Below are 24,003 nucleotides of genomic sequence, written 5' to 3' on the forward strand. Positions count from 1 at the left end.
GCTTGTGTGTGGGCGTGTGTTAAGTCTTTACATATGAATGAAAAAAAAAAACCCACTTAGAGATGTGTTTCTGGAGTTCTTTTCAATAAAATAGCATCTTTTGAAGAGGCAAAGTGAAACCATCCGGCCCCTCAATCTACAAAATCCAGATCATAGACGTGACTCTCAGCAAGCTATAACTAACAAACACGCCCAAATCTCCTCCTAAAAGTCGATAGCACCTCATCCCCCAAATCTGGCTTTGTTCCCAGACCTGCGTCTTCACAGGATGACATATGGTTCGCAACTTGGCAACTGCTTCACAGATTTTTCCTCTCTCCCAAAACACAACTGTTCGTCTCTTTTCAACGCCTATATTTCACTTGTTTACATTCCACTCTTCTTGAGCGGTGAAAAGACAGGGCTTTGGGGGGAGGGATCTTATGTACCAAGTTCAAGCCTGTAAGATTCTGAATTAAACCAATCCATGCCGTTTTAAAGAGTAAGCAGATGCCATGCCCCTTTTCTGGTAGGTATGTTTTTGTTGTCACCTAGAGCAACAACTGAATGTATAAAGAAGATGAATTTAAAAGTGCTCCAAACACTTATTCTGCCTTCATGATTAATGAGACTCCCTTTGTCTCTCTAAACAACTAAAAGCTATTCATTATATTGGTTTTCAACCTTTTCTTGGTTGGAAAAATCATGTTTGAAACTGTTACACTCACAATGATGAACAGTTGTAAACTCTCCACCGTTAGCAAGTAAATTAAACAATATTTTAAGGATATCTGCCATACTGCAGATCTTTAGCTTTTCTGAGCCAAAGTGAAACATTATCATGTTTTGACAAAAGTTTAAATACAGATACAAACACATACCTATATACAATGGTCTGTTTTAACTAATACATTGGTTATTTTTAATGAGTAATTTCAAATTGTGTAGGATTTGTGTTAAACTTATAACATTCTCTTGCTACATTGTCCTTCAATGGGAAACTCAAAATCTATGATTACATCTTTTTATTTCAAATGTTACACTGTTGGAAAAATTATGTCATATGCCGTGTGCTGCATGAAAACCTATTTTGATCATTTTGACTTTTTTAAACAATGTGAGTTTGTTTGACTGCTCTGCAAACAGTAACATCATTTACTTTGTGATTACAGCTCCAACATGAGCTCATTGTATCGTCCTCATTTCATTTGTAGCATATTGTGTAGCTAAGCAACTCATAGAACTACAGATTTCCACGCACAGCGCCCATTCGGCGGAGAATACATCCAAATCAATACTGAGTTGTGTAAATAAAGTTTTTTAGCACCTGCGCAACACAAAACCAAAAAAAACCTTCTTGCATACTTCTCAAGAGGCACAAAATCATTTTCTTTCTCAGCACACAGAGCTAGCGCTGAATCATTCATGACCTGAAAGCTTCTGGATTATTGATATTTGTGAGATTGTCATTCACATCGCAGACGTGTGCAATGAAAATGTCAAAGACAAGACGCACAAATAATATCCCACCGTGTGTTTGAATGAGCACATGACGGCTGTGAATTGAAAATACTGTAACTTTGAGGTAACTTAATTTTAGACAATCAAACACCTTGCTTCCAAATTATAAATGACAGCCAGCATTTCTCTCCTTTATGATTTTACTGTTTTTATCTAAGAAGGTGCAGACGCTTCAGTTGAAAGCAGAGATTCCCTGTTAGCATTTGTTCCCTCAGGGGTAGTTCTGCAGTTTCCAGGAGGTACATGGTAAAACTGTTGATTAGCTCAGCAGAAGAAAAAATGCAGAACTAAAGAAAATTAACACTATGTCTTGTGATTAAGAGTGTGTTGACAGAAAACAGCAGAGAACCACATTAGCTTAACGCAATGGATAAATCATTGAATAGTTAACTAAGTACTTAAATGGAGAGAGATGGTTAGGATAATTATGTAATGGATGCACTACAGTTTTTCTTTTAGTGAGCTAAGATTGAGAGCAGTGGATAAATAGTTGGGATAAAGAGAAAAAACAACGGGTTGAACGGAACGGCTCAAAAACAGATAATAGCTAGCCTAGCATGTTCTAAACAAATGGTTAGGCTACAGCAGTTAACTTATTTAACAGTAGAGCAATACAAATATACAGATAGCGATAATATTGCTTGAAATAAACAAACTTATTGAATACGTGTTCAGTTTAAATATGTCTTAACTGCTGCTAGTTTACCAGATCATTGACTAGCAAGCAAAATAGCAGGCAGCAACATTTCTCATGAAATAGTTAGCTAAAGTATTCAGCAGCAAAATAATTCCCTAACAGTCACAGATAAAAGATAATTGTAATTAAGTGGTTGAAATGTTTTTAACTTTTCAGCTAACTGTTTAAATTAAGCTAAAATTACAGACAAGTGGTGTAAATCTGCCTTAACCTGCCGCTAGCTTAACGGATAGTAGCTAGCAGCATAGCATATCACAACATTTATCAAATGGGTTGTAAAAGTTAAAAGCTAAAATAATAAACTGATAGTCACAGATAAATCATCATCAAATGGTTGAATTACCTACATTTAAAAAATAATAATTTGTGTAATATATACCTAAAATAATCTATAGTGCTTTAAGTATTTTTTAACTTAAGTTTTTTTACTCATATTGTGTGTTTGGATAACCTGCCGCTGTAACGCCACAATTTCCCAGTTTGGGATCAATAAAGTAATTCTATTCTATTCTATTTCTTCACTTTTGGTAAAGTTCTCCTGCTTCTGTTTCTTCAGTTGTAGCGAGTCAATTGTTCTTATGACAACATTTTGTTCCTGAAGAGTTTTAAATCATCTCTTGTTTTATATCGATTTTATGAAAATTGTTGGAGCATGACAAGTGCTGTTTATGAAGGAGCACTTGAGTTCAGGGTCGTGGGGATACATCAGACAAAACCCTATTAAAGGCGTGGCAATAACAGCTGTTAGAGTGAAGGGCATGAGGATGAAAGTCTGACCCTCTCTCCTGACTGGTAGCATAAGTCACTGAGCGGACAATCACTTAGCAGCCGAGCATGACAAATGACTGCAGGAAGCTCCTTCTAGGTCTTGTCCAAAAACACAGGGGCCCCAATGACTCCAAGTTACCTCACCAGGACTACAGCACGCTCCTTTTTCCTTTGAAGTGACTGATTCATACAAGGCGCAAACAGGGTAAAATAGCTCCCAACTTCCTCACTGCGTGTGCCGTCATTCAGAGACATGATATCCCACAAAGCTTATATCTGTTGAACCATACCATGATGATCATATGTAAGCACTGAAGTCTTCCCTTGATGGGATTTTTGTGTTTTCATAAGCACATCGAGGCTCCAGTTCCCAGCCATGAACAGGACAAAGTTTCCATTTTTATATTCAGCTGCATCGCTGTTTGCCAGGAACAACAGCACTATAACACAGTGTCAGAATGATGGGTACTACGCAGCATGCTGTAAATTGAATTTACTGTGCAGGCATGTGTGTGCATTTCAAATGATAAGTGTTAACAGGCCCACCAGTCCAGGTACTTACGTCTGGTCTGAGGCTGGCTGCACGCACATACTGACGCTCCGCTGCCTCGTTTAGATTGGCCTGCCTGGAGGAAACAGAGAGGAAGAAGAGGAAAAATGAGACATAAAGTTTATTATTGTAGGATATTAATAAGACCGTACCAATACAAAGAGCTATTATAACTCTATTCATTCTTTATTCAAAAGCTAATCATATATGAATCACTTTAATTAAGTTAGCCGTTTATAACAAGTGTAAAATGCTGACTGAAATAGTTTATTTTATTGGATGTTAAGGTTTAATAGGTAAAAATCAAGCTCATATTACTTTGTATTCATTTAAAGCCTCTTGGCTCTGTGTATTACAACGCTCTGGTTTTACACTGGTGGTACTTTTCTCACTCACCATTGTGTGTCACACTATATGTTAAGGTGAGGCATTGTTACATTATTTATTTTTCTTTTATTATTGACTTTCTTAATACCTGTGTTTACTCACGACATACATCAAGTCACAGATAAATTTTCTAACTAAACGTTTATGTATTCTTTGAAGAGTCTATAAAAACAAAATGTAGCAAGGATTGAAAGTTTTGTTTCCATGTTTAACAGGAAGGACAGCAAAGACTTCACAATAGCCTTAAAGGAGCAATATGTAACTGGGACACCTAGCGTTTAAAATAGGTACTGCAGTCCAAATTCAAAACATTGGAGAGAGCTGTCTCCCCCCCGCCCCCTCCTTTTCTAATTTCTCCAGGGACCCCCCCCAAGTCCGTCCAGGTCCCAGGTATGTTTTGCAAATAGCATTGCATGTAGCTCTGTTCCTATTTGTCTCCCTCTGTTGGTCTGATCATCAATGTCCACTTAAATCTTCAGTCAACTTTATCTAGGTAAAATGTTGTCATTTCAACATTTTTCAGAATTACATTTTCATATCCTTTTGGGCAATTTAGAATAATCTTTGAATTAAATAACATCTTTCATGACAGAATGAGTTACTCTGTTCCTGCAGTCAAAGATGTTCCCACTGAAATAATGCATAAATGTACTTATTATTATTCTTCACAGTCTACTGAATAAAATATCAAGTCCATATGTAACAGGTAAATGCCAGCGGATGATTTCTCACATGACTTTTTGTTGATTGAAAAAACAAGACAAAATTTGATGAGGCTGCATGACTTTATCTTCTTCTTATTTACTATTCCACTCAATGAATACGGAAACTGGACTTTCCGTGCCAAAGCTAATAAAGTGAAGGAAACCTCTTCCCTGACCCGGTAGATCATGTTTATAAGACTGCAACTGAAGTCAAATGTGCCTAAAGATTACAAGCAGCCCTTCTTAGTTAGCTTCGACAGTGTTGAAAAGTAAATAAAGAAAGTGATGATAAAAGATTCAGGAAGTCGGGCTTTAAGGAAATCCAGAAGTGTAAGTAAATATTTGTCGTAAATCTGAAACTTTTACAGATTGAATCCTTACTTTTCCTGGAGAAATCACACGCCTTATGCTCTAAACTTGATCTGAATCATGAGAAAGGTTTGCAGCAATGGATTAAAAGGAAACCCTTCCATCAGGATTATTGTGGAGTCATTATGATAATCTGAGTCAATATCTGTAAATAAGAAAAAGTCAAGATTTGCCTATCACCTTTATTATAAGTAGATCAGCTTACGCTTTAAATCATACTAATCAAACCTTAAATCCCAATCACCTAGGTTTCACGTCACACGAGGTCTCAGATGAAAATAACCGAGTAGAAAATCTGTCATTCAGATTTCCAAAACCAGAAACTCCAGCCAAACCCAGAGACTTTCAACTTTTTTTTTTTTTTTTTTACAAACCCTCTGTGGTGTGGCATTGAGATGCATGCTTGGGAGCAGCTAATGACTTTTCCAGAAATGTAGAGCAAAAAGGAATGAAGGCACATCGCTCCAATATTTCTTGAAGTTGCTGAGAGTGGAGGACATTTGGCTTCCTTTTTAAATACGCTGTTTGTGCAGCGACTGCCAAACATTAAGGGGAAAATTCTCCCTAAATGATTCTGGACCGAAGAAACGACGTGATAAACTGAAACTGTTCTGCTGTTTATATGAAATATATAATAGCTTTCACGACAGTTATTTCTTTCAGGAGGACATTTACTATTCTACAACATTGGTATGATTTACATTTTAAAGGCACTTATAACATGGCAGCAGTACTAAATAAACCCACATTCTGCAAAGAAGCACAGCAGCACACCCTGTAAATACAGGATTATCAAAAACCACACCATTTCTTAACATACACGTTCTATTCATTTTCTGTACTGTGTGCTTTGTCAAGTAGGGAAACGTCCACATTGACGCAGTTTTTGTTGTTTTATGTCAGCAGTTTAGCCAACCTGAGCATGTGAGCCGCGCTGAAGACCACATCGAACTCTGAGCGGTCCAGCTCGGCCGCTCGCTCTGCCATCTCTGCGGCCTCGCCCAGACGAGACTGCTCCAGCAGGAACTGACCTGGAAACAGAGGAAAGTAGACTTATTTCTAAAGGGAAACAAAGCCCTAGATATATTTCTTGGTCTTGCACCATCTTTGGTACATGTTAAAATATATCAACTTCTACTGGATGGATTATGATGAAATTATGTGCAGGTTTTCATGGTCCCAAGAAGGTGAATCATATCGTCTTTGTGGGGTTCCTGATTGTTTCCTCTAGCCTCAGAAAGAGTTTTGGTTTCGTATAAAATTTGAACAGCTCTAAGGTGGATAATGATTGGATGTGGATTATGGATTATTAAAAATATCCAAGAGGACATAAACCATTGCATTAGATCACCCCCTTATGCTTCCTGTATCAGAGATTTCACTGAACAAGATCCACAGCTCATGTTTTGATTGTTGGGCAGCTATGAGGTTGAACTTATTGATTGACTGAAATATGGACTATCAAGCAACTGTTACCAACAAGCTTCATTACAATCCTTTTATACTTCCATGAAGATCAGAAAATGCTTGCATGCTGTTTTGGTAGACAGCATTCATATTCAAATCCGCATACACAGGTTAGCACGATAGCTTTGGACAACATGACTGTGTGCTTGCAATTTGACTGTTTTGTTCTTGTACAAATGAGTCCTCTCTGTGTTAGCAAATGTTAGCATGCTAAAAACTACAGTAAGATGATTAGAGTATACACATGCTATGTCATTGTGAGCATGATGTCTTTCCACAACAGACTTACAGCGATGCTAGCATGGCTGTAGCTAGCATGGCTTTAGCACGCTGTCTTTTGTCGTTTGCTCTCAATTTGAGGGTTTTGTCCTGTTTGGTTTGTAAGCTTTCATCCATAAAATTATTTGTAGTATTACTAGCAACATGCTAAGGCACACAGGAGACCGGTGTGGAAATAACAGAAGGTGGATGGAGGCAGTTAAAGAGAAAAGCTCCGTGGGGAATCCAACAAGGGAGCAGAGACAGCAACAAAAAAAAAAAAAAAAAACAAGACAGAAAATAGAGAAAGGATCGTTGTTTTTTTTCTCTGCAACGTTTGAGAACACAGAGGAGGCATTTTGTAGGTTTTCCTGTGGGAGTCTGGCCACCTGGTGCAGCACCCACAAGTGTCGGCTCTGCGGCTATAGATTAACAGCCGGGGCTACAGATGTAAATACATGAAGGAAGAGGAGGGGAATGTGGAGAGGCTTCTGTTGGTATTTATTGTACTTTAAGCATAACTTTCAGACAATAACGAACCAGATAACATGAGGGACAGTTTGCTTCAAATCACTGCCTGTGTTACGGCTCTGGCTGTGATCCTGTTTCTGTGTATCCTTTGTGTCCCCTCCCCCCTCTGTCTGTCTGTCTGTCTGTCTGTGTGTCTCTGCAGGGTGTGGCTGCAATCAACACCGGGTGACTACTCACACCTGCAGCTCATCTGCCTCAAGCTAAAACCCTGGGCTCAACTCCACTCATAGCCAGATTATGGAGTCTACTGAAGTGGTAGATACTATCGGCTGCGCCTAACCTTTGTTAGAGTTTGTTTCTAGCATTTTACTAGTGAATCCTAACTGATTTAGGATTGTCTCCTGTTGTCCAGATTCTCACCGGTGTCATCTCCTCCAGTCTGCTCTCCTCTCAGACAACTCAACCACTCACCTGCCTGCCTACAGAACCAGCTACTCCTTCAGTCTTCTCCACGCCGTCATTACCAGTCAGCCATCCACCTTTCCCTAACCCTGCAGTAAAACCTCAAACCCTTCAACTTTACTGCCGTGTCTGCTTTTGGGTCTGGATACAAACCGTAACAGCCTGTGGACACAATAGCAGGAAAAGGGGGGAGCTCACTGTCTGTGTCCTCACTTCCTCGTATCCCTCTTATGTGTGTCTTTGTGTGTGCATCCGTTGTGTTGTAAAGTGGCCCGATATCATCACGCGTTGCACACTTACACCTGGAGCTCATCCAGTGAAAGCAGCATGATCACTAAGCAGCCGGATTTGTGATTAAAAAGAGGGAGCTAGCCTAAATAAACATCACCTTTAGCAAGGAGCTACAAGATAACATTGAGGAAAAGAAAATAGCCAGATATGCGAAGAGAGAGTGAAGAGTGTAAGGGGGAAACAGCTCGGTCCAAAAACATCAACGCAGCCCCTCTCAAAGGGACCAGATGAGACCTAAAGCCGGAGATATGGAGCACAGAGAAAGCACCAGGAGGAAGGGATGGAGATAAGGGAGAGGAGAAAGGGACCAGGCTCTCAGGAAGACAGTGCAGACTTCATATCCTAAAGATAGCAACATGGAACAGCAGGGAGCCTGTTCCTCAGAACCCGATGTGAAATACGGCATTAGCAGCAGCGCAGGCAGAACACAGAATCGTGTTTCATCACTCTCCGTAACCAATAGCAAACAGTGTTCTCTGATCCTGCCACTTCACTCAGATAAACACAGCAAACAGGCCTGTTTGTACGTGTGTTTGCATCATCTACAAAAACCTCAAACAACACTCTGCTGCATCCACACAAAGTAGGACATGTGATGCAGGGATTACTTAAACACCTGGAGTTATTTTTCAGAAAACAGTATGTGGTACTTTTTACTTCCTATTTTTGATACGACCCTGGATTTTATTTTGTTCCATACTTTATTAATCCCCACGGCGAAATTCTGGTTTTACACTCTGCAGAAACAGGACCTGTGGACATGCACTAATAGAGAGATGTCAGAGTGAGCAGGCAACAGCTGTTGGGGGTTCGATGCCTCGCTCAAGGGCACCTCGGCAGTACTCAGCAAGTGACCTGGCACCAGACCAACTTCCATACTGTGGTCCTCGCCGGGACTTGAGCCGGCGACCCTCTAGTTCCCAACACAAGTTGAGCTACTGCCGCCCCAAATTATTCAACAGCTCTGCGTGTGACTGTTACGCTTTATAGTTTGGCTCTTCAAAATAAAAGTCTTAATATCCCAGATCATCAGAGTAAAAAACTAGAGCAAAGGTTTGGACTTTAAATGTTATTTTCAAAGCTTAGTTAATCATAAAGAGGGCAAAATCGTAATTATTTTTTATCATATTAAACTTTTATATGTCTTCTTACCGTAGTGCATGTAGCAGTTTCCTTTTGTCGGGTCTAGCTGAATTGCTCTCAGATAAAACTTCTCTGCTTCCGTCTTCTGCCCCTGAAAGAAATAAAGAAAGGAAAGAATTTATTACTGTTTTTCAGTCATCTTTTATATTTTGATACATTGGATATTCACACTTTTTCGGTGGGGACACCTTACATTTAGGAATATATCCCTAATGTTATTGAACTTTTTGTTAAAGAGTAAGAACAATAAGTAAGTCTCAATCTGCAACCCTGCCTTAAAAAAAAAAACCGGTGGGGATCAAAGGCTGTCAGTGGCAAAAATAAGCACTTCCTCTCCAATGATTGGGTGTTTAAATAGCATAATAGAACAGTTACCTCCCTTATCATCCAAAACATTTAGTGTCTATTATCATCTACAAACTAGAATTAAACCATATTAACCAAAAACATACTGTGAAATAATTTGAACAAAAAGCACACTACAATTATGTGTTATTATAAAAAACAAAGAACATTCAGTCTGCAGAAAAGAAAAAAAAATACACATTTATGAACGAGATGGAAGCTAAGTGGTTTAAAAAAACTAAAATTTGAGCTGAACCACATTTTGTGCAACTAGAACGTACAAAATTGATACTTTCTTGCTCATCCTCCCCACGCACGTGTTCACAAACACAATTATTTAAGCTTTTCAGCCTTTATAAGATAGGACAGCTGAGGAGCGCTTGGAAATGCCGGGAGGAGAGAGTGGGGGACGACATGCAGCAAAGGGCCGAGGTCGGATTTCGAACCCATGGCCACTGTGCTGAGGACTATAGCCTCTGTACATGGGGAGCTAGGCTATCAGGCGCCCTAAAGACGGGTTTGAACACACAGGACTACAAACATTTCTTGTATTCACTCTGCTTCTACTTCTTCCCGTGCTCTCACATGCACCCGTTGAGCTGCTGTCACCCTGCTGTTAAATTCCAGCAGGAAACGGACGTTCATAAAGAACACAGTGCCCCACCTTTAAAGAAAAACCTCTAAAAGATGTGTGTGTGTGTTTGTGTGCATCTGAAACCGAACTGGGAAAGATATTGCTTCTGTGTGCACGACGCCTCGACTTCTGCACCTCTTTTTGCCTCATGCTTCAGCAATGATTGCTTCCATATTGCCGTTAGACAAGAAACGAGACGACTGGGCATATTAGTTTTGCGTCATTAGCTTTTTTTTCCCATGCCCGCAATCGCTCCAAATGAATGATCAAATATGAGGCCTATATGGCTTATTTCACATTTTCGTTGGCTCCTTTTCTCTTTACATTCAATCAAACCTTTTCTCCAGTCATCCATCAGAGCGGTTCAGTCCAGTCAGGCTAATGAACGTCATCATTCAGCAGATTAATGGAAGGCCTCCGGTCTTTGTGAAAAGACCATTTTTTAAAAATCTATTTTTCACATCCTACTTATTGCAGCCTATGTCCCTCTACATTTGGATCTTACACACTTCTACAATATATTATTCTCCGTTTGAGCGTCATTTGTTGGTCTTCCACAATAACAGACAGTGGTTAGCATCAGTGCTAAATGCAGCAGGCTCTAAATCCCAGCCCAACAAATGCAGGAGCGTGCTAACAGCCAATAAGCTTCAAAATAAAAGCATTTAGGTCCCAAATCTAGCCTCAGTTTGGGATGCACAGAGTTTTGATGTCAAGTTACAAATAACAAAGGACAGCTTCAAGAAGTGACACTAATGATATATCTATTGCATCAAATTTTTGACTCCCAGGGCCACTGCCGAGCTGCAGTACTTGACAACTTAAGGAGAGAACATTCTGCTAAATGCATGGCTGAGTTCAAACTCATGTATAAGCTTAGTGGTCACAACTTCGCCTCACACACACACCACCCCTCTGACTCCAGTTAGAGACCTCATCCCAACCCTCTGACTCCAGTTAGAGACCTCATCCCAACCCTCTGACTCCAGTTAGAGACCTCTGACCAACAGCAGAGGTCTCTAGGAAGAGGATTGGGTTTTGCTTGAGTTCTAACAGAGAAAGAAAACTGCTTATGTTGGGGTGAACCAAAGTACAAGACATGCGTTTGACCTTTCCTCCCTGCGTCTGCATTGTCGATTGACTTGGTTAGGACTTCCAAAAATGAAGCTGATGGAGTGATTCAATAAGGAAGGAGAGTAATTGCATTATAAGCCTGTCCACTGGCCTATTGTCCAGGGTCCATCCAATCTCCTCTTCCTAAAGCCCTGTAGTACTAAAAAAAAAAGGGGGTGGGGGGGGGGGGGCTCTCTGTGAGGATCTGGAGCCTGAGGGGGCTCAGCAGATGTCCCGCCACACTGTGCAACTCTTAACTGAACTTTTGCTTGAACGTTTTAATCTACGTTTATCGTCAAATCTTTTTTAACAAAAGAAAGGAAATGATCGGCACTGTTAAGGGAAGCAGCTGCAAGATCGTAAGGCTCCGCGGGTTGTCTTCACTCCCCGAGGCCGTGGAAGGGAGGGGCGGTCAAAGATCTTGAAAAGAGGGTGAAAAAGAGCGCAGCGTTCCACCCCTGAATCTGAACTGGACTCAGCTGTGAACACATCTGTTGTCACATTTTTTTGTCCTTATAGAAAAAAAGGAGGACAGGATGTGTGTCTGTTTTTTTTTTTCTTCCAGGAAAAACATAAAAAGTGGGGCAAACTAGTGTGCCCTTGACTTCTTCTAACACAGCGAGGGACGGACAATTTAACGATAATCTGGAACTCATCCCATCGCAGAGGGAAAAAACCTCATCCACGCTCCACAGACTCCCCATGCCTGCAACCTTCAGACACTAGGCATATTTTTCAAAGCTACTGTATAGATCAGGGTCGATCCAAAGTCGTAACAAAGCAACTTTTGGAAACATTCCCGCTCAGATGTCCTCTCTTTTCATCCAAACGACCACTTCTAGAGGTCAAATCTATAACGGTGAATGTTTCAAATGTTCGTCTTCTTGACTGCTGATCAGGGGAAAACGAGTTTGTTTGGCATGCACCCTTCAGAGGCCGACCCGCGCACCTCATAACGATTATCACAGCTCTTCCGGCTCTGCAGAGGAATCAATAGGATGAGTTCGTCTCGCTCTGATGTCCCGTAAGTCACTCCACATGCATTATTCATCTCTGCACTCCGCCACTTCAGGTCCCCTTTAATTACACTCTGCCTGCTAGTTAACCACTTCAATCGCCACTGAGATAATGTGTTTGCTTTCTTCGCTCTCCCTCTCTCTCGGTGGCAGTACTTACGATGATGGACAGGAGTTTTCCGTAGGTAAGGTGTGCAGGGATGTGGTCGGGTTTGGCCCTGAGGGACTCTCTGTACCAGTGAGCGGCCTCCTCCAGCCTGTTCAGCCTCATGTAAGCCTCTCCTGAAACAGATCACGAGTCCAGGTTTGTTTTTATAGGGTATTATTTCAGTATTTCAAAAACATTTTCTAAGGGTCTGTGGTTGACCAAAAAACAGGGAAACAAAGGGAACACAGACACAGTAAAAAAAATAAATTAAAGGTCACATATCATCCTCCTTTTCAACAACTTTAAATAAATCTCAGAGCTCCCCAAAACATCTCTGTGAAGTTTCTTGTTCTAAATCCACTCTGATCCTGTATTTGATCATACCTATAAACCCCTCTATTTCAGCCCTGCTCAGAACAGGCTGTTTCTGTGTCTGTACCTTTAAATGTGAATGAGCTGTGTCTGACCTCGCCTCACGCTGGAAGGAGATGTCTCTTGGGCTTTCTTGCACCATGCCATATTGTTAACAGTGAGAAGGCAGGCTCAGACTAGCCGTGGGAGTGTCACCCACTTGGGGGAGGGGTTACTGCCCTTTGTGATGTCATGAAGGGAAAAAAACTCAAAACAGCCTGTTTAAGCAAACATTGTCTGAAAAGTGGAGCAGGCAAAAGACGGAGAGGATGGACTTTTCCTCATAATTAAGGGGGTTTGTAGACAGACTAGGGACACATATTAGTTTTTGAACATCATTAAACAAGTTTATTTTGCCCAATGTGTGACCTTTTTAACCCTGTATTATATTTTATTTAATTATTGGCACGCAAGATACTGACAGGGCTGAAGTTTTTTCACTTTAAGTTTACTTCAAGTTTTTTTTCTTCCAAATCCAAAATCATTTATGTAATAACGTTTTGTCAGTGGAGCTTAGCCAACAGCCCTCCTGGTTTAAAGTAGCAGATGGTAGCAGAGGAGGGAGACTGAGGCTGCCACAGCCTACAAACAAACTGTTTTCGCAATATTTGTCGATTATCCCAGGCTACCTGTCACCTTGAGCACATTTGATTTTTTTTCTCAGGTAAATAGATAACGATTTAATTAAATGTGCTTTATGAAAAATTGCTTTCATTTTTGCTTGTTTTTTTTGTCCTTGGTGGAAAACTATTTCCTGGAACGCCGCCTCTCATTCACATAAAGGGTTAACGTTCCTCAAACTGCACTGCACACTTTGAATTGAAAGTTTTCTTCAAAAGAAAAAATGTTTTGTTGAAAACTGTGTGAGACTTTGTTTGATCTGAGGACCTGCTGTCGGCTCCTGGGGTAAAGAAAATGACATCAGAATCCCCTGGCCATCACACTGACACAAACACTGCCCCCCCACCCCCACCCCACCCTCCTCCCTCCACCTGACAAAACACAAGTCCAATTTCATTCAACCAGCTGAGGACTTTTGCAGACTTGGCCCTGCAAATCTTAACTATGCAAGTCCAATAATGTAATTAGTGTTAGAATAACAAAGAGAGGGATGTGATTTATTACACGGATTAGCTGCAATCCTTCTCAGAGTCTGTGCACAAATGTATGAGCTGCAGTGTTGGAAAGGAACAGGTGGTTTCAGGACTGCAGAAGGTTGCTTTTGGCAGCGAGAGAATGACAATTTGTTAAATTCAATTCAAAAGTCAGATAGAAAGAAAAACACACCCGTTGATCGAGCCAAACTAGTCCCAGGACTACATTCTTTAACATCATTACAATATTGTGACATTTCAAACTTTCTGCAAATTAAAGGACATGCATTGAATGGTTATTTAACCTCAACAGAACACAAATTACATTTAAACACAGGCGCTGCCAAATAGTTGAATATTCAGTCCCACAGTTTCAGTGCCTGCACTACAAAAGATTCAGATGTATGGGCTCTCAACGTTACTTACCCATCATGTTGAAAAGGCTGTGTGGTGCAAACTGTTTGGGCATTTTCTGCACCGCTTCCTTATAAATAGACAGTGCCTCCTGTAGCAGAGGGAACAGAAGTGATTTAGCGAGTCAATTTTTTCTGCTGCTTCAGCACAAAGCAGACCCTGTAATCGATGAGGGACTCGTTACTTTTGTGCACAACAAGCATTAGTAACCACACAGTTCTAAATTGTGGAGGGATTTTACCCAACATTGAGGATAATAGGTTGAGATTATCTAACCTCCTGCTGTCCCTGCTCGTGGAGCAGTTTCCCCAGGTTGTACAGGCAGCTGGTGACGGAGCTCTTGTGGGCGTGCGGGTCCTTCAGATTCTCATCAGGAATGTCGGCACAAGTGAGAAAAGTGCGCTTGGCCTCGTCCAGGCTGCCCTGGTTCATCAGGATTATTCCTGTGTTCAAGTAAGCCGCTGTAATGAGGAAGAGGAGCGGACATTTATTCAAACGGACCCTGCCATTCAACAAAACAGTTCATTTGAGAGGAATAAAAACGGATGCTCAGAGAAGACGCTTATCAAATACAATAGAAAAAGGAGACTGGAAAAGGTCAAAGATAAATTAGCATTTAAAAGTGCTTAAGAAATAGACATAAATTAAGCTTTAAAGAGATAAGGAGAAGGGAGAATTAAACTTATCAAGCTAAAAAAAAGCAGTCTGTCCCCTTTCATAGATTGTCCTTGGTACTGTAAAAAAAAAAAGGACCCTCATCTTACATGCAAGCACTCGAGTGTGAGATTGAATCTCATCATTATACTGTCAATCTGTAATAGCCTGAAAATGGTCCTGAAAACGACCACGTTGCAGGAGAACATCTGATGCAGCATTAAGACGACGATGTGATCCAATAACAGACCTTTACTTTGGCTCCGATCTCATTCAACCAAACAAAGGCTGACGCCAAAATTTGAGTATCGTGTGAGAACATCTAATCACTGATAAATCTTCCCCAGACACACTTCAGTGTTAATATGAAAGCCACAAATCGAGAATCTTTAAAGTTGACTTACATGCCAGTGTTGGCCGACTCCCGATTGCCAGTTTGTAATAATGCAGCGCTTCGGAGAAACGTTCATTCTCCTGCAGCAGCAAGCCACTAAAAGACAAAAAAAGAAAAAAAGTCTGAAAGTGAGACATTTTTATAAACCGCAAACTCCAGACAAGGATTTGTTTTGAATTGTCTCAAATCTGTGGAGGTAAAAGAAGCTTTAACAGAAATTACAGCATGTCAAACTGGTGATTGCACTATGGGGGAAATCTGTGGATGAAACTGCAAAAAAACAAAAGCAGCTTCCCTATCCTTTATCCAATACACAAGCTCGTAACCCCAGTGTACCCAACCATCCATCAAATCCAAACAGCAGTGTTTCAATGCACCATCATTTGGTTTCCCTTCTCCCTATGTTGCTCTGCCAGCTTCCTGACATCTGTAACATGAGAGGGAGGCGAGGAGAAAAACAAAGTCAGCATGAGAGCGAGAGACGCGGGTCTGCTGTGAGGTTTTGGCACCTTTGACACCTTGTGTTGCAGGATTGGAAGCAGCTTTGCGTTCTCCCATAGGTCACACAAACCCGAAGCACGAGGTACAAAGTGCCAAAAGGGACTCACAAAGTTCTTCTGTCTTTCCTCCTCTATTTGATCTATTTTCATTTTGTTCATTCCTGCTTGTCACCCCCCCCCCCCCCTCTTTTTTTCTTGTCTGCCTTTCGCGCTCTGCCGCTGCTATCTCAAGTGATGGATGGGAGGAATCAGAACTCGTTCGTGTCAAGACTCTGCAAACAGGAGATCTTAAGCACTCACAGGTTATACAGCATGTCAGCCATGTTCCCTCGGTGGTGCAGAGCGTTTCTGTACGCCGTCTCCGCCTCCGCCATCTTCCCTTGGTTCTTCAGCACATTCCCCAAGTTTCCCCAGGCTACAAAAGACATGTGTCAGTCAAAAGTCGGAAAACACAAAGTTTGCATTCATTTAAATATAGTTTGTGTCTATTTGCCAAACAAACTGCAAGCACTTACTGTAATTGAATAAGAAAAAAGACATGTATCAGTTTAACATTTGTACAGTTAAACTGATTATAATTGTATGAAGGGATACTTCTGTCTGGTATGACAGAGCAGATATAGGAGCAGTCACATCCTAGTTCTCTCTCTGCTGTTAACAGCCGTTCCCTGAGCACTGATGTCAGATTCTGTTACTTTCTAGTCTAACTTCCCACTCTCATTTCAAGATCATGAACAAGGCTGGCTACAGTAAATTACAGAGAATCAAGGCCTACAGCTATGTGTTTTAAGTAGGAATGGGAATTGTAGGAAATTGTATTCACTGTATTGTATTTTCCAAATTGCAGTTGTAAATATTTTACACTCATTTTTTTTTTGGTATTATTATTTTTTTTTTGGTAAACATTAGGAAAATCTGTTAGACTCACTGGCTTCTTATTGATCAGCTACTTAGAAGACTATAAAAGTGACAATCTGTAGGGACAGGCCTTGTTTAACTTAAAGCAGGACAGTAACTCATTTGGTGCTGTAGATAGCAGCAAACGTTAGCATCCAGCAAACATCTTCATAGCAACATTAGCATTAGCTGAAAAATGCCTTTGAAATGAACTTTGTAACAAATGTATCCCAATAATATGGTTTGCAACCTGCAACACAGAGCTAGGAAATGATCCTGATAACATTATCTGATGCTGTGCTGTTATTATCTTGATAAATGGTAAATTGACTTGAGCTTATATAGCGCTTTTCTTCCGACTGCTCAAAGCGGTTTCACACCACATGTCACACCCACCCATTCACACCCTTTCACACACTGATGGTAGTGATGATCGCTATGTACTGTCATCCATCAGAAGTAACTAATCCTAATTGTGAATGCCATCATGGAACAGGATAATGCTAAATGCTAACACATAAGGGAAAGGTATAGCAAAAGTAAAGAAAAGTCACAAGTTAGCCAATTGAACAGCCAGCATGCTAAAGTAAGCTAACATTAGCCACCATAAACTGCTAGTCATGACGGGCTAGGCAGGCTTCATCAACAGCAATTCTGAATGTTTTTTTTTTTTTTAATAAAAGGTGGTGCTTTTGTTGCTTTGACAATTTTTTTCCTTGGACATTTGGTAAGTTTAATGAGGTTTTTTGTTTTTTTCATATCCATGAGGACTTTCTCTTACCTTTAGCGGGATTCACGCTAATCCCAGACTTGTAGAGATTCTCCTCATTGCTCCAGTCTCTGTTTCTTTGAACAGTTCGGAGTCCGTTAAGGAGCACTAGTCCCGCACAGAAACACAACAGTAAGACCTTAGAGCCTCTAGTCCTTAGTCGGATGTACAGGGCTCTTGCACCAGTAGCAACCAGTAAGCAGAAGCCTATACTGGGAATGTAGAGTACCCTCTCTGCTATTACAAATCCTACATAGAAGAACAGGTTTGTGGCGGGGATGAAAGGCAAGAACATGATCGCTAAAGAAAATAGTATAAGGTTTTCTGTCGGGGGGAGGGACGTGTTTGGAGGGTAGTGGTGGAGTCCAGCTGACCCGTTAATGGTGGTCTTTGGCGGCCCCTGGTCTGTGTTATGGTTTGTGTCAGGGGCATGATAACCATTCCCATTGGTGATTGATTTCCCATTTGCGACACAGGCCTTCCCGTTGGTCTCCTTGGCTTTGGAATTGGAGCTCCGAAGGCCAATCAGAGCCAGGAGGATAAATCCACCGTAAAAGGCAACAGTGTGAAGGTTCCTCCAGTCGGCCAGAGACCTCACCAAGGGCACAGCGTCCATGGACCAGTCGAAGCTGAGCTTGTCCGGGCAGAGCAGGAGCCAGGCGTTGGCGGCTGGTAGGTGAAGGAACGTTAGCGTCCGAGTGAGAAAATGGGGCGAGTCAGCCGCAGGGTTGTCAGAGTTGGAGAAGTTGGGGGGCTTGTTTCCCATCCAGTAGAGGCGAGCTGAGAGCAGAAGGACTCCCCAGGAAACAAGAACACCGAGACTCAGCAGAACACTGATGTTCTTTTTCTGGAAGAGAGGAGTAAAAAAAACTTGTTTTAAAGAAAAACACCTAAAACAACATTTCAGGCTAAACCGCAATATTTTGTCTGTGTTCCAGAGCACCCGAGTTTGTTTTCATTTTCGAAGTCTATTTTAATATGTCACTTTATTTAAAGTCTGAATCAGAGCAGTAATAGTAATAGTATTGGTGGTCTCTGTGGACAACAAGCTATACAGACTGACATTCAAGTCCAATTAAGATGACATTTTAGAGTTTGATTTAATACAATTTTGATCAATTGAAATATCCCACTGTTATATAGAAAGAAACTATACAAACAAAAAAATCCCTGGAATGTTTCTGATAGCTGCGCAGGGTCTGGACCGCACTCATGCACAATTATACGCTTCTTTGTAACACTGGCATAGTTTTTTAGAATTAATATGCACCACAGCCAGAAACAACACAGCTCTGTTTACATGACATAAGTCTGATATGACATATTCAAAATGTTGAAAGACACATTTGGGTTTGAACAGCTGCTCGTTGTTACCATAGTGTTACGCATGTCACTTTTGATATGGAACTATGTGTGTGTTTATATGAAAAAAATAATAATTTTTAATAGAGTAGGCCAGACTCTGACTGGTGAAAGAGGCTTTTATTTGAAGTGTCAGGAACATTTTGTTCAGTTAAGAAGTTGAAGAAAATCGATGTTCTTCCACGTAGATGTGGTTGTTTCTGTAATTCCCCACATATTAGGAACCCACTCCTCTCTCATTCATGCCCTTGCAGAGGTCAACTTTGAAGTAAATTTGAAGCACGACAGGCTTTTTTTTTCTTCTAAGTCTTTCCTCGTTGCCTGTCAGGATTGCAGCGAGTGTGACTGGTAATCAGCTTAGGCCTCATTGTGTTTGGTGTGTAGATGCTGTTTACATCATATAAGAGCCTTAATTCTGCTGCGTGATCACCATTAGGTCCTCTGTCACGCAACACTTTAAGGTGAACTGTCTCACGCCAACCGGTCACTCAACTGAATGGTCCCTTTGATGAACTTTTATATCGTGTTAAACTGCTAATTGGCTGTATTTACACACACTTAAAAGAAGAAGATATTTAGGTTACTCTTTTCAAATCAGAGATGATCAGTCTTGAATTAGATGCTTAAATTAGATTCAAAAGCAGAGACTGGGACTTTGTGGTACTCCATTAGGCCAAAAGGTCAAAACTTTTTGCGATCGGTCCAGATGTTTCAAAGTATTCTGTTCACAAACATGATCCAGTTGTAGACCCTCATGGCCTTTGATTACCAGCTTGTTAAGTAACATTAAAAGATACATTTAAAGGCGCCAGAAGAATTTTGAAGGAAATTGCTATTAAATTGCAAGATTTACAAAATGTATCACATATTTGTCTTAAAAGATATCATGATTTGTGGCAAGATTTGCTCGTCCTCCCTGTCTAAAATGCCATTTGCTTTTATCATTGTGTATACTCTGTCAATCATGGAGACTTGTATACAACATGAGTAGTACTATAGTATGTAGAGAACAGAAAAAGTATCAACCTTTACACAGTTTTTGACCAGCTTAAAGTTCTTTTGCTGGTTCAAAACTCTCTGTCTGGTGTCTCCTTTGTATGAGCTGAGCCGGTCTAGAAATATGTCTGTTTTCCACTATCCACTATATGTTTTTCATCTGGAAACTGTGGATGCAAAGATATCTATCAATCTTATTGTTTATTAATAACGGAGCTCATTTGTTTAATTTAAAAATATAAATAATATTCTTTTTAAAAAAAAGAGCTAAAGTTCATCCAATATACCAAACATCACATCATAAGTGATGATGACCACAGAGATTCTGCTAACTTCCTGTATTCAGAGCCCTTTTTTCCCTTTCTGAACCCTTATGGACTTTATTTGAACCTGTCCAGGAGGGACTACAACCATTACATGAGTGCTAGCTACAGTGCATGTTTACATACCGCAAATGGCGTAATATCATTTCGCAGGACAAAACGTTTATACATTGGTGATCTAGTAGTTGCATTATGAGTAACGGGTTTGATTTAAGCGATAATCACCAGCAGAGCAGCTATAACTCAAAGTGTTAATCCAGTGTTTCTTTTTATCTCTTAAGTGAGTTTACTCTACTGTAGCAATTATTTCAACCCTCAGTATAATCGGCTCTGAATGAATTGCGCGATGAGGAGATAAAAGCTTTCACAGAGCACAAACACGCTCATTTGTGTTATTAATAAACTCTCAGGAGAAATACCCCCTTTGTTCAAATGAGCATGCTTGAGTAAACTCATGGGTGCACTTTCAGGAACCATATGATGGAAAACACCAGTTATCCATAGCAAACCCATGTTGAGATTAACATAAGAGGTTTAGGATTGACTTGCCTGACCCACTGGCTTCAGTTCAGTTGTTGATTTCTCAAGTTATATTAAATGGAAAAGTGTGATTCCTGCAGAGGTTAGCTGAGTTAGGAAGTGTAGGCAGAGCTGTGTACCGGAGGTCACTTGTCAATTATAAGGTCGAACAGGGTTAGTTCATAGAGTTTCAGAGCACTCAAAGAAACTGTGAGGAAGTGAAAAAGGAAAAAAAAATTGGATATTGATTAGGTTGCTAGAAGGTTGTACACATAGGATAAGACAGAGTGCCTTTTACACAAAAAGGGGAATGTGTGTATTGATGGATGGGAGTACACAGGCTGTCAGGGGAGCAAGCTGTCTGAGAAATCCAATTCTGCTTGGTATCAGAAGATAAGCCAATTTCCAGCAAGACAGTCATTTGTGGGTTTTTTTTTTTCGGTGAATGAGCTTCATTTTGTCCCTCGCTGCCTTGTCTATTTCTAAATCGTTCCTTGATTGACTTCCCGATCAATCACACCCACACAACTCAAACTGCAAACCAGAGGCTGGGTGACAGGGATACATTACTTCAAATTACCAAATCAGATGGCAATAACTGCATTTTACATCCTAGCTTGACACAATAGGTGTGATTACAGAGGCAATCGGTTATTGGAGCAGGCTTGAATAGAACGGACTGCTGATTTTTTTTTATAAATTTTAAAACTCTGGTGAAAGCTTCCCTGATCCTTTCAGTGGAGTCATCTGAGTCGGTGGAAAATAGATCTTCAATAATCCCAACATCTAACAACTCTATCACCCCATCCCCTAATTGCTCCAGAGTCATTTAACCTATCTAAGTAGCTGTTGATTTATGAATTTCCTTATGATTCGAGCTAATATTCTTTTACCGGGTGAATATTGGCTGCGCACTATTCTGACCTTCTGTATACAGGACTTAGAGCTCGCAATTTGTGCAGGAAAAGCCAGCTTGAAGCCTACAAAAAAAACACAATAAAACATCTAAACTTGAGTACAGGTGTTACTAATCACATTAACGATGTGCGTCAGCGAGTTAGCTCAACAACACCAGGACAGACCTCGTTAAGGTTATGAGTTGCACCTGTGTTTGTCGAGCTAACTGCTACTGCTAACGGTCTTTTCAGCCTAAATATGGCCTTTTAAAAATTAAGAAAAATACTGTGAATTCATACAGCTCGGTTATTTCTATAATCTAGAGGGGAAAGTGAAACATTGGCAACAAATAAGTTTGAGCTTCTTTTCCCTCAATGCTAACCCCTTGTAGTACCAAGATGAAATATTAGCTTAAGACAGAGAACTGGGGGAAAATGGAGGCATTATTCACAGGTCTTTATACCATTCTGTATTTGTGGCTAATTCTAACACAAAAGTCAATCAAAACAAATTCAACGATCAAACTGCCCAAGATTTCCAGGTGGCTAAAATGGCTACCCAAATGAGGGCGGACTGTCTTATTTATTTGAAGTCAAAATGAGGCACTTAGAAGGATTTATGCCTAAATCCATCTTTTGGGAAAGCTATGTGTCTTGTGCGGCTTTAACCATTATTAAGCTCAAATTGGCTATGATAGCTCACAGCATAAATATCTACTTCTTTGCAACTTGCCGGCAAACCTTAACTTTGCTGTTGGCTGCAAAGGTAGCTTGTTTTGGATTTCTGTAATAATTATTTTTAATTATAAACCGCACCGTCAAAAATCTAAACGGTCGGTACAAATCTTCCCTCTAATCTCACAGTTTTTAGTCTTCCTGCTGTCTAACTTCAAATCCTGGGAACTGGTTCTGGCTTTGATTGATTGGCCTTTATGAGATCTGTGAGTATCCGTGGAGGACGGCTGGCATAATCCCCCGCCAGCTGTCAAACCGAACATCCCACTCTCTCCAAGCCTTTGAACCTAACGCTCTTCCACATATCTTCCTCCAGTCTGGATCCTCATTTGGAAACTCTGCATCAATTTCTGTGGCTTTCCCTCACTTACTTTTTATTCTCTTTCACTTTATTATCCACTTGAATTTACCCTTCTCTCATTCTCTCCGTCTCCTACTTTGCGCACATAAACATCCAGTATTAAGCTCCCAAGCCTTCATCTTTGAACGGTGCCACTCATTACTAGCTTTCATTTTATTAATCCCAGAAGTGTGCGGTTTTCATGTTGACACTGTAGCACGCAGAGTGTTTAAAACATGTCTGAAGAATCCGCGGGATACGGCTGACTTCATGCGTGCTCTGTTTGAAGCAGCTGTGAAATGACGCAGGACAGCGTGGGGATCAATCTTCCCGACTTTTCTTGTTAAAGTCGCGTCCAATCTAAACTGCCCGTAACTTCTCTAGAACACTTGGCGGATCATTCAGAGATTTTTTTTCCCCCCATTGCTTGTGAATATTCTTTTATAAGGTTTTCTTGTTATCCTCCAAATAAAATTTAGTAAAACTGTTTCCACTATCTTTTGAACAACGTTAAGAAAGTTATTTAATTATTAAAGTAAACAAGCTAACCATTAGGTAAATTTCCCCGCTATAGTATAAAAAAACTAAAAATGTAAATAACGTTTGGTAAAAAACTTTCAGCAAAGTTTTAGAAACGTTGTAAAGTTTTCAAGTTACAAAGTTAAACCCTTAAACCACAAAGCTAAATTTCTCGTCTTAGTTTATTTTTGGGACAACTTTCAGTAAAGTTTTCTCCAAGTTACAAAGTTGTAAAGATGGGTAGGACAGTGGTGCAGTGGTTAGCGCTGTTGCCTCACAGTCACGAGGTTCCTGGTTGGAATCCCTCACATACAACAGACATGCTTGTGAATTGGTGACTCTAAATTGCCCAAAGGTGTGCATGTGAGTGTGACTGGTTGTTTGTCAACCCTGTGATTGACTGGCGACCAGTCTCTTGCCCAATCACGACCCCGATAAGAAAAGCTGTATAGAAAATGGATGGATGGATGGGGTATAAAATTATGAAAAGACAAACATCTAGCAGGCAGCACTCATAATGATTCACTACCCAAGACATGCTAAATGGTGATGAAAGCTACAATGAGGCATTCGTCCAGGTCTTCTTTCCAGCTCTAATGTGTTCTGGATACTGCTGACTTGGCGCGACTCACCCAAGTCATCAGACACGAGCGGCAGCATGGCTGGCATTGAGAGGGTCTGACTTTGATAGAGTGACCTAATTACCCCGCGGATCTCTCCATGAAAGACTTGCTACTGCTGGCACTAAAACCTGTTATAAGATGGGTCACAGGTTGAAGCCTCGCATGGTGTCCACCAAAACAGCGGATCAAAGCAGTGTGCCAGTGGAGTTGACTTCACAATAGAAGAGCTTCCTG

General features: G+C 40.6%; 1 protein-coding gene across 1 annotated transcript in view; it reads right to left on the reverse strand.

The window, feature by feature from the left end:
* The window catches only part of LOC109998509 (protein O-mannosyl-transferase TMTC2-like), a 52,838-nt gene that overhangs the window by 2,612 nt on the left and 26,223 nt on the right, over window positions 1–24,003 (reverse strand). Inside the window, exons 3-11 of the mRNA XM_020653391.3 lie at window positions 17,469–18,303; window positions 16,091–16,205; window positions 15,301–15,386; window positions 14,519–14,703; window positions 14,255–14,333; window positions 12,336–12,457; window positions 9,077–9,158; window positions 5,892–6,006; window positions 3,528–3,591 (exon numbers count right to left, since the gene is read on the reverse strand). Of these exons, the coding sequence (XP_020509047.2) occupies window positions 3,528–3,591; window positions 5,892–6,006; window positions 9,077–9,158; window positions 12,336–12,457; window positions 14,255–14,333; window positions 14,519–14,703; window positions 15,301–15,386; window positions 16,091–16,205; window positions 17,469–18,303 (1,683 nt within the window). The remainder of the gene's footprint in view (window positions 1–3,527; window positions 3,592–5,891; window positions 6,007–9,076; window positions 9,159–12,335; window positions 12,458–14,254; window positions 14,334–14,518; window positions 14,704–15,300; window positions 15,387–16,090; window positions 16,206–17,468; window positions 18,304–24,003) is intronic.

This window comes from Labrus bergylta, chromosome 23 (genome assembly GCF_963930695.1).
Source record: "Labrus bergylta chromosome 23, fLabBer1.1, whole genome shotgun sequence".
In the NCBI taxonomy this organism is placed as follows: Eukaryota; Metazoa; Chordata; class Actinopteri; order Labriformes; family Labridae; genus Labrus; species Labrus bergylta.